General features: G+C 41.0%; 1 protein-coding gene across 5 annotated transcripts in view; it reads right to left on the bottom strand.

The window, feature by feature from the left end:
- The window catches only part of MAP3K3 (mitogen-activated protein kinase kinase kinase 3), a 61990-nt gene extending 45632 nt beyond the window's left edge, over nt 1-16358 (bottom strand). For 2 of the 5 annotated variants that reach the window (XM_063080696.1, XM_063080697.1), the window contains exons 1-3: nt 16037-16358; nt 8083-8204; nt 6341-6433 (exon numbers count right to left, since the gene is read on the bottom strand). In XM_063080696.1, coding sequence (XP_062936766.1) covers nt 6341-6433; nt 8083-8204; nt 16037-16040 — 219 coding nt within the window. In that variant the 5' untranslated portion in view covers nt 16041-16358. Of the gene's footprint in view, nt 1-6340; nt 6434-8082; nt 8205-15754; nt 15878-16036 lie in introns of those variants that run through there. The other 3 variants (XM_063080699.1, XM_063080700.1, XM_063080698.1) reach the window with 2 other exon arrangements.
- Nucleotides 16359-16558: the final 200 nt, after the last annotated feature.

Raw genomic sequence — 16558 nt, 5'->3', positions numbered from 1 at the left:
GTAATAATGAAAACTAGGGTACCAATCATGCAGCAAGCTGGGAACCAGTAGGGGAGCCTTTGGCTGAGGTTGTGGGTGGATGGCAATGGAGGAGGTAGAACAGAAAGGCAGGGCGCCCCATCTGATCTGCATTCTAGGTAAGAGAGTGAGTGTGCGAGCACGTGTATACACATGAATACTCGTGTACACAAGTGGGAAGGTGAGGCAGTGCGATGGAGGGAGTTACTGTATGAATTCAAGGTTTATCTGAGTGACAGCAGTTTTTCCACTGTCTTCTTTTTGTCCTTCTCTAAGCAGTTTCCACAACAAGAGCCCTCCAAAGCATAGTGCCTGAGACATGCTGCCACACTGCGACATGCCGTCTCCAGCTTCCCACACTCTCTATTTCCACAACTAGCCCTGGAATATCCCAAGTGCTCACTGAAGTTTGTAGTCCTATCTGTCCCTGTAGGTGAGTTACCACATCTTTTCACCTGTGCCTGCCTATAGCCCAGCATACCTTGGTATAGCTCTCATTATTATTTTTTTAATTAATATATTTTATTTTAGAATGGTTTTAGATTTACAGAAAAATTGAGCAGATAGCACAGAGTTCCCTTATATCCTTCTCCACCTCACACACGATTTCCCCTATTATTAACATCTTAACAGTAGTATGGTATATTTCTTTTTGTTACAATTAATTACCCAATATTGACATATTAACTAAAGTCCATAATTTATTCAAATTTCCTCAGCTTTTTCTCCTGTTGATTTTTACCTTTTTTTCATTTTTTAAAATTGTGGTAAAAAACATAACACTCATTCTTAAACTGGAACAACATTACATTTAGATGCACCTATGAAGGAACCTCCTCAGACTCTTTATGGGACTGAAGGAACTAAATTTATTTCATCATGGGCCCAAGAGTAGTACCCAAGTACTATTCTACATGAATTTAGTCAGAAAGGGAATTAAACTTTTGTTGCAAACCACAAATCACTCCTACACAAGACCAACCAAGCCTGTGACTAGTGTGCAGTATAAACAAGATGACTTCTCTGATGCCATGACAGCCTTTCAGAACAGGATGCAGGTCCCTGACCAGCTTCCATGTACCCTATGGTGTGCCCAAATCTGCTGAGTTCCTAAATCTGAGTTTCCCCTGTCAGGCTGACCATAATAAGCCATGGATAAGGGAAGTTCAGATAAAGATAATCTGATTCAATTCCTTCCTGCCAACCATTCTCCTTGACCTCTCTGAGGCATTTCACACTGATCGCCAAGTCCTCCTCTGACTTCTGTGACTCTATCCCAGCCCAGGGAACCTACCACCACTCTAACCACTTCTGCTTCTTTGCTAGTTCCTCTTCTTCATGCCTTTCCCACCCCACCCTCCACATGTGACCATTCCTCGACATTTGGATTTTTGGCTTCTGGCTTTCCCTCTTCTCCTCACATCTTCACTTCAATGGGAATAAGCTTAATCAGTCAGCCTCTAAATAGAAGATACTTAAATGGCTATGTCCAGCCACAATCTCTTAAGCAAAGCTTCATCTCCGTACCTTCTACCTGTATTTGAGGCAGATGTGTAGTGTCAAACTACTTGCCTCAAATCCTGGCTCTGCAACTTCCTAGCTGTGTGACCTTGAACTTGTTGCTTAACCTCTCTGTGACTCAGTTTCCTCATTTGTAAGGTGAGAATGATGATAATATCTATCTCACTGTGTTATCAAAAAATTGAATGGTATTAATTGGGTAAAGATATTAGAACAAGATCTGATATATAATAAGTGCTCAATAAATAATAATACAGGTCCATTATCTTTTAGCCAAAACTCTTGGGGCCAAAAGTGTTTCAGAGTGCACATTTTGGATTTAGAAAGGTAGTATGGTACATGTTCTGTATATCATGTGACTCCCTCTGCAGGAATGTGGGGGACTGTCTAGGGCGGCACTCCTATGGCAGAGGCAGAATGCTCACAAATATTTCCTGCACTCCCCTGTACTTCTTGAAGTTAGTCTGGGGCTTTGTGCCTAGTTCTGACCAAGAGCTGGGAACGGAACTGAGTTCCATGCTCTCTTCCCTGGCAGCCACATGTCCCAGGACAGTGGAGCCCCCTCAGTCCAGGTCGATAAGTGACTCTGGAGAAACACTGACCTTCTGTCTCCTTGTACTAGACATATTATAAGTAACTGAGATTTAAGGTTTATTTGTTAAGACAGTACAAGCTAGTTATCCAAACTATTCTAATTTTTGCAATGAATAATATGAATATTCACAGTAAGTGGAAGAAAGAGGGACCATAAATAGCCCCATATGTTCAGGCCAGGTTTTGTTGCAAATGAGTTTGCTGCAAATTAAAAAATAATAATAATAACAAAATAAAATAAAAAGTAAAAACAACAAAAACCCTTTAGTTTGCAGCACTCTCTGGATTTCACACACTCTCAGAGTTTTTCCCACTGTATCTCAAACTCAACCTAGCCATATGTGTCTACATCAACTAGTCTGTCTTCTCAGTGTCACTATTTCTAACATTGGTACTATTGATCTCTTGGCTACAGAAGCTCAAATCTCTGACTTCTGCTTTATTCTCTCTTTCCTTTCCCCACTCACAGCCAGACAGCAAGTTCCAATTCTCCCTTCAAAAGCCTCCAGTATAAGACTCTGTTTCCCATTCTCCCCAACATCACCCTCATCAAGACCTTTTCCCCTTGCTCCTGAATTCCTAAAGCTGCTTTTGTACTTAGCTAATGCCTTCCAACCCACTCTATGTCCTTCTACAGTTCCAACCATCTCAACCATCTCTTTTACCTGTCCCTTCCTTGTTCAAAAAGTAATCAGTGATACCCATGATCTATGGGATAAAGTCTAAATTCTCCGCTATCATTCGAAGCAATCCAGGTTTTAGACTCATTCAGTTTACTTAACCATTTCACATTGTTTGTTCCCCACAGGCACTCTCCTCTCCAGCCAGATCAATGCTCACCCTGAAATATGTCATATTCATTCCTTCCCCTAGGCCTTTAATCATTCTGTTTCCTGACCACCTTTCCTCCTTTCCACCTAACTAAACTTTCATACATCCTTCATAGACTAGTTCAAGAGCCACCTCCACCTGAAAATGACTCCCTAACTCCTTCAGCCCAAACGCATCTTTTACTTCCTGCTGAGAAAAATAGTTCCAGTATACAAATTTTGGTCTAGGCAGTTTCAATTCCCCTGCCCACCACAGTCAATCTGGTGAGAGGAATAGTGAGCGTCACTCCCAGGAGAGGGACAGTATAGGCCTCCAGGTTGAGCTACAGATTCAGGAATTTGGCAGGGGCAATGGGAGTACCGACGATAACACCAAACTTAAGCAAAAATGACCTTTTCAAAGTCTGGACTCAACAGGTGAACATGTAACCCAACAGGGCTCTCAAGAATCCAGAATAATCAAACATGGTTTATCAAAAAAGATGTGTGAACTAATTTGACCTGGTAAAGGCCTCAGCCATCATCCCTCTGACCCTCTCTCTGATTCTGTATTGCTCCCTCTTCCTGTATTTGCTATATCTTTGATGGCTCCTCACATCCTTGAAACTGGAGTCCTTATTTTGCCAAAGATAGTAAATAAATGAAAGAAAAAAAAGGACAACAAAAATTAAAATTTTATTTGTAAGTGCGATCCAGGAAAGTCATAGGAGATCAGTGGAAGAGATGATAAAGCAACCTTCTTACAAAACATAATGCCAGGCTTGCGTGTTGCTTTATGTCTTATTTTCAAATTGGCCAGCCCATCTTATCAACAATCCTTGAAAGCGAAAGGAAGTCCTGAACACCCAGGTCTATCATAGTTATAGCAAAAGACAGTCTGCTCAATCACTGACCTTGCTGGGGGAACAGCTCCTGGAATTCTGTTCCTCCAGACTGATAGCCAAGGCCCTGCCCTGCTTGTGCCTACCATGAAGAAAGCAGTTTTTCCATTCTGAAGCACCCACTAGTGGACATCTGGAGGGATGCATCCAGATCCCAGGCTCTGATCAAGCATCTACCTACCATTTTGATAAGATTCAAGGGAAACAGGAATCCGTGGAAATAAGGATTCTATTTCTTCCTCCACTGGACTTTTCAGAAATTAGGCTAGCTCCAAAAGTTTGCAAAAGGCCAGACAGACAGACAATAATGACAGTCCAATAAAGGTGAAAACACATTAACCCTTTTAGTTCCATGGTACTATACATGGTTCTGGTTAGAAGCTTTCCCTAAAGCTCATACCCACAGTGCCAGAACATAATAGAAGTGATGTAATCACTACAACTTTAACTTTGTTTTACAATGTACAAATACCTTACATTCTGTTTATGATCTTGTAACACCTTAAGAGGTAGACACAGTGGGTACTGTGTCTTTATTTCAGATAGAGAAATTGAGGTTCAGAAAGGTTATACAACAGTGTAAAATTACTGTGACTAGGAGTCATGGGGTTTGCTTCCTGGCTCTACTCGATACCTTTCTTTAAAAGCTTTGTTAATCTTAAAGTATTACACTCATGATTATGGTTGCTAATGTTGTTAACTACTGTTGTTAAAAGCAATCTGTCAGTTGTAAAATTCTATATTAATAGATGATTAACAACTTTATGACTCCGATGCCAGTGTTCTTTTTACTACATTAACTGTCAGCCCTATAGAGAACTAGCACCCATTGATAAAGCACTGTGGGTTGATGACTGCTACAGGGATGTTGCACATCATAGCCTACAAAACAACCACAAGCCCCAGCCATACCTAGGATGTGCCATACATCTGAGAATGTTCAGTCAGCTCTAACCATGCTGTAGGCTTCCAGGGACCTAATGTACAGAAGGGAGAATATAGAGAACACAAAACCTACCATTTAGCAAATAGTTCATAGCTGAGCAGCTCATTGCCCATGTACTTTCATAGCTGTTCAGAATGCTTATTTGTCCTCAGATGCATTCTCTTTTTCAATTAGTTACCAAGCTTGTTTACTTAGGGAAGAGGATGTCTAAAGTCCTGCCAAGCAGAGATGTTAAATTAGGTTTTCTAGTTCGTCCAGGCCTCGGCCCCCAAACAATTCTGTCAATGAACCCACAGCTCCTCTGGCTTTCCTTGCTGTGCAAGCTTGAGCCCCAGGAGGCTGTGCCAATCTCAACGCTGCCTTTTTGCCAGCACTGTCATTCTTACAATGAAGGGCTGTTTGCCTCTGCTACCACCATTCCGCACTTGAATAAACAACCTTTCCTGCTAGCCAAAATACTTGGTTACTTTCAACTGGGAGTCTGCAATTTGAATCTTTAGCTCAATTTGACATTTCTTAGTCCAATTTGGCATTTCTTAGCAATTTAAATTAGGTTTTGATCTTTCATTCCTCTCTCCTCCTAAGCATGGACTTTCTGGTAGAAGAACTGGTAATGAAGAAAACTGTCCTATCCCAGGCCTAAGCTAACAAAAACAACAAGAATAATAATAGATGTGAATTCACTCTGTAAATTGTAAAGTTCCACATCAACAGATTATTAACATTGCCACGCTCTTTTCATTACACTAAGCTGTAAACATCTCTTCCCCGCACCCCCAAATCTCACCCCATCTTTCCTAGAAATACATCTGCTGAGACTTTCTCCCTCTTTCTGCTTTCAGAATTTTGCTGAAGAATACCCCTCCTGGTCAGAAGCTGAATGTCTGCTATACTTCCCAGGAAAGACCATTCTACAACCTTGACTTCCATTAAGGGGAAAAGCTATCTTGCCATTTTCATTGCCCTTTTACCCAATATTAGCATAAAATTTTGAGCTTCAATTTCTAACCAGCCATGCTAGTTCCACAAACTTCACATTGCCGTAGAATAGAATCTTAGGTAGGATTCCCATTGATGAGCTTATCATAATGTGTAGAAACTCATGACCTGTGTGGAAAGAATGAATGCACCAATAAATCTCTACACATCTCCAAGCATATACTTAATTTCTTGCCCAACAAATCAACATTCTCTTACATAGTATAAAAAGCTGTGCTGTCCAATACAGTAGCCACTAGCCACAAATGGCTATATAAATTTAAATTCAGTTCTTCAGTTGCTCAATAACCACATGTGGCTAGTGGCTACCACACTGGACAGCACATTTCTGCCATCCTGGAAAGTTTACTGGATAGCACTGATAGAGGCTGCTTATGAATAATACTGTTGTAAGAAATGGTGACTAGAGGCACAGAACATAGGTCATGAGTAACCAGTGCTTCCTAGAAATCCACTAAAACAACTTGTCTGGGAAATGAATTCCACTCTTCCAGCATGAGTAGCAGATTTAAAAGCACATTTTAGCTTTAAAGGGTAATTTGGGTCCTTACCAAAAATTTCTTTTTCTCACTGGCCCCTGCACATGAGCCTGTTGTTACTGTGGGGCTGTTCAGAAGGGCTGAGCTGCTGCTGTTGTGTTTTTTCTTTAAAAACAAAAAAACTGAGGTTAATAATTTGTATCCTCCATGCAACAGAAACGTTTGACAATACTGAAGTAAACTGTCGGTCCCCAGAACCAGTACCTCTTGTTAAGATTACTTTCTAACAAACAGTGAATCCTTTTTCACATCCTTCTACCTTTATAACCACTGACTGCACTCCAGTAACTCAGCAGCAGGCACGGTAAAAGATAAGGACTTTTAATAGCTTTTAGGCTCTTATAATAGCTTTTAGGCTCTAAGCAGGATTCCTAAAAGGTAATCCCCTTTCAGGGAACTATCAGGGACCACTCCACCCCTCCTTCTCCCAGTCTGATTCCTTTGGGACCTCCAACTCAAGAAAGCTTCCCCTTTCACCCACTTACTGATATCCATGCTAACAGTCCAGTTAGGAGAAAGATCAGCTAACCAGAGCAGTGTTAGCAAGCACACTCCTCATAGGAAGACAGGAAGGAAAGTGAGGTCATTAGGCTCAAGCCTGGTGGAAGGAATTCAGTTCTGGTAACAGCTCCTTCCAAAAGTAGTTCTGAACACAAATGTTACAGCAAGGAAGAACTCACATAATTAGACAGAATAATGTATGAAAATAGTACAATAATGAGTCCTAATCTGTTATTGTCCCAGTTCTGTAAGATAAAAACAACAATAAAAGCAGCTTTCTAAACTAATCTGTCTATTATAAAAAGAAACAAAAAGACTCCTCTCTCCCTATGGTCCCTAGTATTCCTTAAGGCAGGAAATAACTCTGGAAGGCTATATCAGAAAAATTTCTAGGCCCTTATACTTTCTCTAGGAACCAAGGATACTTCTGAAGAACTGGTAGAGAAGATGCAAATAAGGAAAGAGGAGATTAGCTGTAACATAAAGAACCACAAGAGAGAATGTCATGAACAAGTTTTCATCAAATATGCCCAACATGGCCAGCTGATATAGCCCTAGATAGGAAAAATAGCTATATAGGAAAGCTCCCCATCATTCACACCTCTCTATAGACCAAAGTACCTAAGAAACAGGGAGGTAAATGGCACTAGAGGTGAGAAGGTTGTCAACCACACACAAGTTTAAATGTTAACACAAATAGGAAATGTCTTCCTAAAGAAGCATACACTCTCAATAAAACAGGTACTCTCAATTACCCGAGTTAATAAGGGCAAACAACTATAAACAACAATAACAACAAAATCACTTATTGTTGCCTTTAGAATATGTGACATTTTAATAAATAAATTTCCCTTCCTAATTATATTTTATATAAACTAATATAAAATGAATTAATTTTTCCTGAGTATATACTGTAAGGTAGCTAAAAACATTCTGAATTAAGGATCATGAATTTGAATAAAATATTTGCCAAACAATCAGTAAAGGGAAAAAAATTATATGAATACTGTCCCCATAACAAGTGAAGGAATTATTCTTATTCTCCACAGGTGAAACACTATTCAAAAAGCTTTGGGACTCCAGATCATGGACCCACGCCTGTTTGGTATATATCACTTACCATTTAACAGACTGAAAGGAAGGGACCAACAGCATTCGAATCTGGTATCAGAGTATCCCTAGCTTCTTATATATTTCCCCTTTAAAAACCCCTCCTCATCAAATCTAGTTAAGCTGGTCAGGGCCACACACACCTGCCTATTTGGGTGACTTGTGTCCTTGTTCTTCATGGTCTCATATCCAGGCACCCGGGGACGTCGGCTCATCTGAAGGGCCACCAGATCCTTCATGATCGAGTTCAATGCCTCCTGTTCGTCTGCAATGAAAGAGAGCACATAGGCTAAGATGCTTATACAGACCAGCAAAGCACTTTCATAAATCATATGACTGACTAATACTTAGAAAATTCTACCAAGGTAAAATGACAGACCCTGTAGCTATAATCACATGCAGTTGAGGCCCCCCAAAAGTAGATAACTGAGGTCAGACTTTGACAATTCACATGTTAATGGATCCTTAACAGGATTTCTGGCAGCAATATTTACCAATTCATTGTGGGGAAGAGAGGTGCTCACAGAGCAATTCATCTATGCTAGAGAAACTCAACCAGGAAAAAACAGACAAAAAGTTGGAATGAAGAACAACACAGCACAGTGTAGTAGGGTAATGAAGAGATTAATTCATAGAGAGCTGATTATGGGACACAGTCAGTCCCAGACTTATTATTAAAGCATCATCATATGTAGAAAGAACATTTTAAAAGGTAGCAAACAGGGACCTCAGGTAGCTGCTTTGAACAGAACTTGTTTTACAAGCCTAGTTTTTGAATGCCTCGCCCCCAACCACCCCAACTCTTTACAAGTTTATGGGCCTTTTGCTTCCCATAGGGAAGTCAAAAGGCAGTTCTATTGTTTTTCTTCCCTAACTGATCAAGCAATACATTGTGTCTACGTTATAGGCATTACTTTTAGTCTCCTTTTCCTGAAATAGCATTAAGTACTATAGTTATCATGCATTGAAGACAACTGGCCAAACCCCAAACCCAAACCAGCCCAATTCTGTCTTGCAAAGTTCTTCCAGGTCCTTAAAGAGATCTTTGTCCACTCAAATAGTATTTGGAGATTGAAAAAAAAAAAACCTGTTGATCTGGAAGGGAACATGAGAGATGAATTGTTACATTTGCTTTGGTGACAAGTGAGTCACTCAGGGACTTGGGGCACACCTTAAAAGAAGCAAGTACAAAAGGCTCCCCCCAAAGAGAGTGCCAACCTTGTGCCCTTTTCTCATTGTCTTTTGGTAATATTCTAAGAAAAGAAAGAAGAGCATAAAGTATAGGAAGTAAAACTGCTCTAGTCTCTTCTCCCACACTATTTGCTCTGCCCTCTCCCTAAACCAAATCTGCTCAGGTGCCTTACATATCCTCTGAGGAGGTGCAGGAAATGAAGGACAAAGGTTCCTATAAAGAGGTTTTTGCCTGTTCAGTAAAGTAGCAAGATTAGATTTAAAACCTGCAGGGAAAACACCAAAAGAGTAGCTTCCCATATGAATCTACTTCAAAACATACACAAAAGTATGTATGACAGTGACACAGTTGTAGTACCGAAAGCATGTGGTAAAGGGGACAACAAATTGTGACAAACTAGTTATCTACAAAAAGACATTGTCATAATTGACAGAATTTATGTTTTAATGATTTATATTTTCTAGCAATTGCCCTATAGGCTCTTTAAAGAAAGGGCACTTGTTTGGTTTTTTGTTTTGTTTTTTAATCTCACAACAAAGGTTTAAAAACTAGAGCATAACATCTAAGCTCGGAAGATTGGCTTATATTCGTACATAATACAAGGATACTTCAAAAAGTTCCTGAAAAAATAGAATTAAAAGATTGCATGAATCTTTCCATGAACTTTTTGAAGTACCTTCATATACATAGGCTTATATAATAAATTGGCTTATATATTATTAAGTATAATATATAAAATTAATGGGGCAAACTGTAACAACAGATTGGGATCAATTTATGGAAGATTATGACTAGGCAGATGTTTCTGAGGACCACCCAGTAAATATTCCTAAGAGTAAAACGGAGTTTTCAGTATCAACATTAACCACCATAAGAACTGAGAATTTCAGCTGTCTCAACTCAGATATTGAACCAAGATGGATGTGAATACACATTCATACATACACACACACTTTTCAAGTCAAATACACAAGTATGACTGGAGAAAATGTTTCTAATTCTGTATGAGATGATGCTATTATAAGAGCTGGTTTATCAGTTGACAAATTCTATTTCCAGGAAGCTAAGCAATTCCTGGCATTACATAACGGATAAACTTGTTTGGCAGTTCCAGTACTGAGAACACACTACAGGAATGGTTAGGCACTATCACCTGAATCTGAGACAACTGACACAAGTGAAACAGGGTTATAGGATTTGATTTTGTGTCAAAGTTGAATACATTAATAGAGGCAGACAGGTTCTTCAACTGATACTTCAAACTGAGGACATGCATAAAGACAGGAAGTAAATTAAGTGGCTCTTTTAGGCATTTCTTCCTGGACTGAGATTTTAACTGAATTATCAGTACTCCTTCAGTGTGGCATTCCTTTAAAAATTAAAAACAAACAAAATTTTTAAAAACAAATAGCTTTCTTAGAGTGCAGCAGTCAGGAATATAAACTTTGGAGTCAGAAAGATCTGTTTAAGGAAGGCCTTGAGCAAATCATCTCAATTTCCTCATCTGTAAATGGAGATGATAAAAGTATCATTTCACAGAGCTGCTGTGAGAGTTAAAAGAAAAAGAAAACTTACAAATTATTTCTCATAGTACCTAAAACTTAGTAATGCTAAAAAAAAAAAGAATGCTGGCTATTATCATCATCAATGGGAAAAGGTCAATGGAAAAAGACTGGAGGCCACTTAATCTACCCTAATACTTAATTTTATTCCTGAATTTTTATTAATCATTAACAATAACCATTTACTGAATACTTATCATGTATTATACATTAAAAAGTTTTAAAAGATACTTCGAGGTGTTCAAACTCTCGGGGTAAAAAGATAAAATAACACAAATATGAGGTTACACCTAAAAACCCCAAAAAACAGCTTTGAATTAGACAAAATACCAACCAGAGTACATAAACACAAATGTATAAAAATATATATTTTGTAAATGTGACAAGATGTTGTATAGATGATTTTACATAATTATTAACAGAATAAAGATTCTTTCAGAAAAGCAAGCTGTTCCAGCTATATCAGAGAATTTTACAAAATGAACTGAGAAGGAGAAAGAACGTGAAGAATAAGCAAGTAAGGCAGAGGGTGGAAGAAAAAAAGGTCAGGGAATGATCTTCAGTGAGTAATCGTAATCAAGTAGAGTGCAAAGAAGGGAAACTGGCAAAAAGTGTTTTTTGGGGTTTTTGGACAAAACAAGAATGAACCCCAGAAACCAAGACCAAAGAAGGGTAGTGGCAGGCATAGGCCAGGCAGGTCTGATAGAGTGGCAGAGACAGAAACAAAATTTTAAAAGGAATCAAGAAGCTGGAAATTGAAAGAAAATTGGAAGTAGCAGAAATCAACAATTTATTTGTGAGCCATATAAGGCTCACATGTAAGTGAACAAGCTGAGGCAGGGGTAATGGTGTGCTATAACCTTGAAAAGATTTCCTGAAGATGGGGGTGGACTGATACACTTAAAAGCTACCAGGAAGAAGCAAAAAGAAGTTAATTCTGGAGATTAAGAGGTTAAGAATCTAGGAAGGGGAGGAGTAGTCATAGAAAATAGAAAAGAGGGAATCTAAGAAGCAAGGATTAGAGTTCAGGCTTAAAAAGTGGAAGTTCTTAAGCAGTTTTAAGCAGACAGGTATCCATAACTCCCCAGTGGCATGTATTTTTTCTTCTCCTGATACCATTACCTATAGTATGGGGCTGCCAGGCAATACACTCCTCTCTCTCTAGCTCCAGTAGGAATTCACTCTTCCAGACTGATCTATTACTTCTACCTAAAAGCAGGGTCTTAAGGCACTTCCCATTCATGAGTTTCCTTGGCTAAAAACCCAGAAAAGTTGCCAGAAACACCATGTCCTCCAATAAATATTGTTGTCCTGCATGACGTCTGTTTACTATGCCATACTCTCTCTTTTCAATACATACAACCCCCCAAAGTAATATTTTAATCCTTGTTTTCACTTACTAATGATGTTATTTCTTCATCTTGCCAATGCTCTACCCAGCTCTGCCAGATCATCTATCATAATGCTCACCAGGAAAGCCTGTGCTTCAGAATGTCTGAGTTCTTTCGCTTCATGACATTTCACATACTTTCATAGCCTCCATCCTGTCCATACCCATGCAAACATCATTTTACCTTAAGTATATGCAATAAGGCCCAATCCTCAACTTACAAGAAACTTTTCTCCTTCAAAAACATGGTTAAACCTTTTCTAGATCTCAAATTCCGATGTTTTTCTGTTTCTAGAATATAATAGGCATTCAATATTAATAGATGGTTCAAAATTTAAAAATACATTTTACAGGGCCGAGCCCGTGGCGCACTCGGTAGAGTGCTGCGCTGGGAGCGCGGCGACGCTCCCGCCGCGGGTTCGGATCCTATATAGGAATGACCGGTGCACTCACTGGCTGAGTGCCGGTCACGAAAAAACGACAAAAAAAAAAAAAAAAATACATTTTACAAAGTAAGCCATTGTGTCCTCAAAAGAATTAACATATATCACCACTGTATTTCATTTTAATGTTTGATAAAATTAACATAAAGGAATGCAGACTGTAGCATTATATGTGTCAACCCCCAAACTACATAATGGTCCTCTCTCTCCTATGTACCTTTACACACTTTTGACAAAGTATCTACAACACCTTGCTGCACTTGTTTACAGTTTTCGGTTCACCTTACCTAACTGTAGCTACTTGAGGACAGAATAATGCAGGTACAGGGCTTAATACTATGTCTGGCACAAAGGGGCATTCAACAAATAGGCAAAGAATAAATGAACAGCTTATATAGAACTAGGAAAACTGCTTATCCTCTCTGTATTCCCATAAATAATGTTCAGTTGGACAGATACTTATTTTATAAATGCCTTAAATTCAGTTTTAAAATCCAACTGTCATTTAAAAAGTATCAGAAACCTAGTCATAACATAGCCATGTTTATTTATTAAATTGTGATCCAAGATTCAATCAAAACAGTTGCTAACCATTCAGAGTCTACACAGGTGGACAGATTCTAGCCAAACAGAATTGAGACTGTCTAAAAGTGAGCCCCCAACAGCCTTGGAACCCTAGTGACACACACAAGGTATCTGTATGTCACAATGATTCTGAATTGAAACCAAGCTGTCAAACCAGAACTAGTCCATCTTTAATCCTGTACTCAGTTCTCTAGTTTCCTCTAACATTTCCAAGTTGTTACATATTTTTCAGTAATATATCCCACTAAATTTCAGATTGCATTTATGAAAAGACCAAATAAAAGCTAGTGAATTAGTCTCTGGTATTAGCAGTATTTGCACTATAATTACTAAATCTGGGAGATAATTCTAGTGTGACCAAGAAAAAATGATCAGTCAACCCCAATTTTTTTATAGCCACATAGAATCAAAGCCAATAAAAGAATATTTCCTATTATTTACAGAGATAAGTGTAGTTTCCACTAGAAATTTACTGGGGCTAACAGCCAATATAAAATCTGACTTTTTTTTTTTATTAACAACCCAAATTGTCAAACAGGGACTTAAAACAGCTCAGGAAAATATGACTGTTAACCAAAGAACCTGCAGTGCAGGGACTCAAATTAGTTTCAGTCTTTTCCTCACTGGGCTGGAGTTTAATAAGCGTAATTAAAACCATTAAGAAGTTTATGTTCCTCTTTTATCAATCCCTTGAGTTTATTTAGAACTACAGCAACTAAAGCTAACTAAACTGAAAATTCTGAATTTTCATCATTTATGTCACCAAGATGGAAATTTGTATTTAAGAGAGAGATTGTGCGTGTGTGTGTACATATATCCTCACTGAACCCTATACAAGCAAATTAAAGAACCAGATGTCTGGGAGAATTCAGTATTAGCTCTAATCCTGTGTCGAGGTCATCTACAAAAAAGAATGAGGGAGAAAATGGAATAGGGGTAGAGAGCGGGGAGTGCTGAAGAAAGCCAGAACAGTGGTTCTTAAACCAGTTTGCCTAATATACTGCAGCCACCAAGCAAGTTAATTCCCCTCTCACTGTCTCAGTTTCTTCATGTAAATCTGACATGGGGACAAAGGAGAAGATATTTAGTTCCTGGTCCTTTTTCTTTGGGATTCTGCACCCTACCTATATAAAATAGTTCCTTTCTTCCCCATCACTCTCTCTCCATATACTCACACACTTGAACTTTTTAAAAATGCCTTGAAATGTGAAAATAGACTCACATCTATTTTCATGTTAGATAATGAGATGCAGCCAACACAATCTGGCTGGGCACTCTGGTTTAGCAGTCAAGAAAGTGGTGAGTGGGAAGTCTGCACACCCTCAAGTATTTCACATCCCCCTTTGGGACTTAGGGCTGCCCCCACAAGACAAAAGGAAAGACTTATTAGAAAGACTAACACAAAATAGGTTCACAATCAATTCAAAGATTTAGTTCAAATTCTATTACACAAGATAAGTGTTCGAAGCCTGGGAGAACAAGAAGAATTCTCTGTCCCATTTATAGTAAATGTTCAATAAATATTTGTCGAATTATATATTTAAATACCAGGCCTTACTAGATTCCTTTTCTGCCTACTCTCATAAGAGACTTCCCCCAGAAGAGCAACACTTCTGAAGTAAAGCATGGAAAGGAAACAGTAATCCCAGCAAATGAACAAACCCTTCCCATACTGTATGATGGACAGCACGAAACAGAACAAGGCAATTCAGAGTGTAGAGATGGGTCACAAAAGAATATCTGGCCAATGTGACATAGCATACACTTAACCTCCTACAAAAATCACTCGAACTTGCTACAGGGTAAAGCAAACATTAACGTTCCTTCTTCACATGGGGTACTTTACAGAAGCAACAAATGCCTTTGCAAAGGATCCTTTCACTGAAATTTATCCCTTTATTATTTAGGACAATATCAAATATTTTGCAAAACTTGCGATTGGGAACAACAGCATCACACAACACATGTCCCGACAGGAGACGCAAAGTACAATTAAAATGTCATTTGCTTCTTAACTAGCCCAACGATCATTTGCTAAATTACCAAAATGGATACGAAATATAATTCGGTTCAAATGCTGCGTGCGGAAAACATTAAAACCTTTTCTTAGATTACATCTTCACAGCAGAAATTGTAAATATTGACAAAAAGGAAATGATTTCATAGAGATTCCTCTGTGTAGCGAATGTTTCTTTTTAAAGTTACATAATTTCAAGGACACCAAGATAAAAATAATAAATGTAATAAACCGCAAGCGGATTTTTACAAAAGCAGGACATAAATTATAAATGGCAGCACCCGACCAATTCCTAACCTCCAGCAATCTGCGTGAGGCACGCATTTCTCAACCGCGCTGCTGATAACAGAGACTGCAGTTTAATCACCTCCCGGCGATCCCCGCACGCCCTGCCCCCTGCGCTGGGGCGCGCACACGGCTCGAGAGCAAGCCCCAGGAACTCTCACAGGCCGGCCTGTGTGAGCAAAGGGAAGGAAATGACACAGGCAGGAAAAAAAAGCAAATCAAGGAAAAGACACAACAGCAGCTGGGCCTGCACCAGCCTCCAGCCCGGGCCCCACACTGCGCTCTCGCTCCCCCGCCCTCGGGCTCGCGGGCCGGAGCGGGCTGCCCTGCAGAGCACTGACCCTCGGTCCCACCGCCGCTTCATCGGGATGCGCCCGCGGCGACGCCCGGAAGAACGGCTATCGAGTGGGCTCGGCCAGCCAGGCCGCTCCGGAGTCCGGGGCGCCAGAACCCCCGCCCGGGCCGCGGCGCCGCGAGCGGGGCGGGCGACCGGCGGTCCGTAGCCCCGGGCCGGGCGGGCTGTACATGCCTGTCAGGCGGCGGCCCAGGGTCCTCCTCCCCTCAGCCGGGGCGGGGCGTCGCGAACCAGCGCGGGCACAGGCCGGGGCGGTGGCGACACTCACCCATGGTGGCGATGGCGGCGGCGGCGGTTCGGGCCAGGGAGTGTCACCTCCGCCGCCGGGGCTGCATGCCGGGGGCCCGGGCGGCGGGGACGGCAGCGGGCCAGGTTCCGCGCGGGGGGCGCGGGCTGCGCTCGGGGCCCCCGCCGCCTCCCCAGGCTCCGGCTCGGGCTCCGCCCGCGGCCGGGCGCTGTGGCATGGGCAGGGTGGCCCGCTACATCCCCGGCGCTCCTGGGCTCGGCCCAGCTCGGCCTCGGCAGCGCCTTTCGGCCCGCCCGCCCGCCAGTGCTTCAGTCCCGCAGTCTCTCCGTCCGGCCAGCGTTCTCCACCTCAGGAACGCTCCGAAAAACAAACCGCTGGTCGCGCAGGTCGCCCCCCTGCCTGTCACTCACGCGAGCACCCACCAATCCCAGGCAGCCGTTGGGCCGTCGCACCCACCCCCACTCGCTTCACCAGCCAATGAGGAGGAGGAAGCCGGCTGCCCCCGCTGCCCCCCGTCTCGCTCTCTCCAACACCCTAATTCTC

The sequence above is a fragment of the Cynocephalus volans genome, chromosome 16 (assembly GCF_027409185.1).
Source record: "Cynocephalus volans isolate mCynVol1 chromosome 16, mCynVol1.pri, whole genome shotgun sequence".
In the NCBI taxonomy this organism is placed as follows: Eukaryota; Metazoa; Chordata; class Mammalia; order Dermoptera; family Cynocephalidae; genus Cynocephalus; species Cynocephalus volans.
Note: the sequence above shows the minus strand (reverse complement) of the source record. Positions and strands in the feature narration are given on the sequence as shown.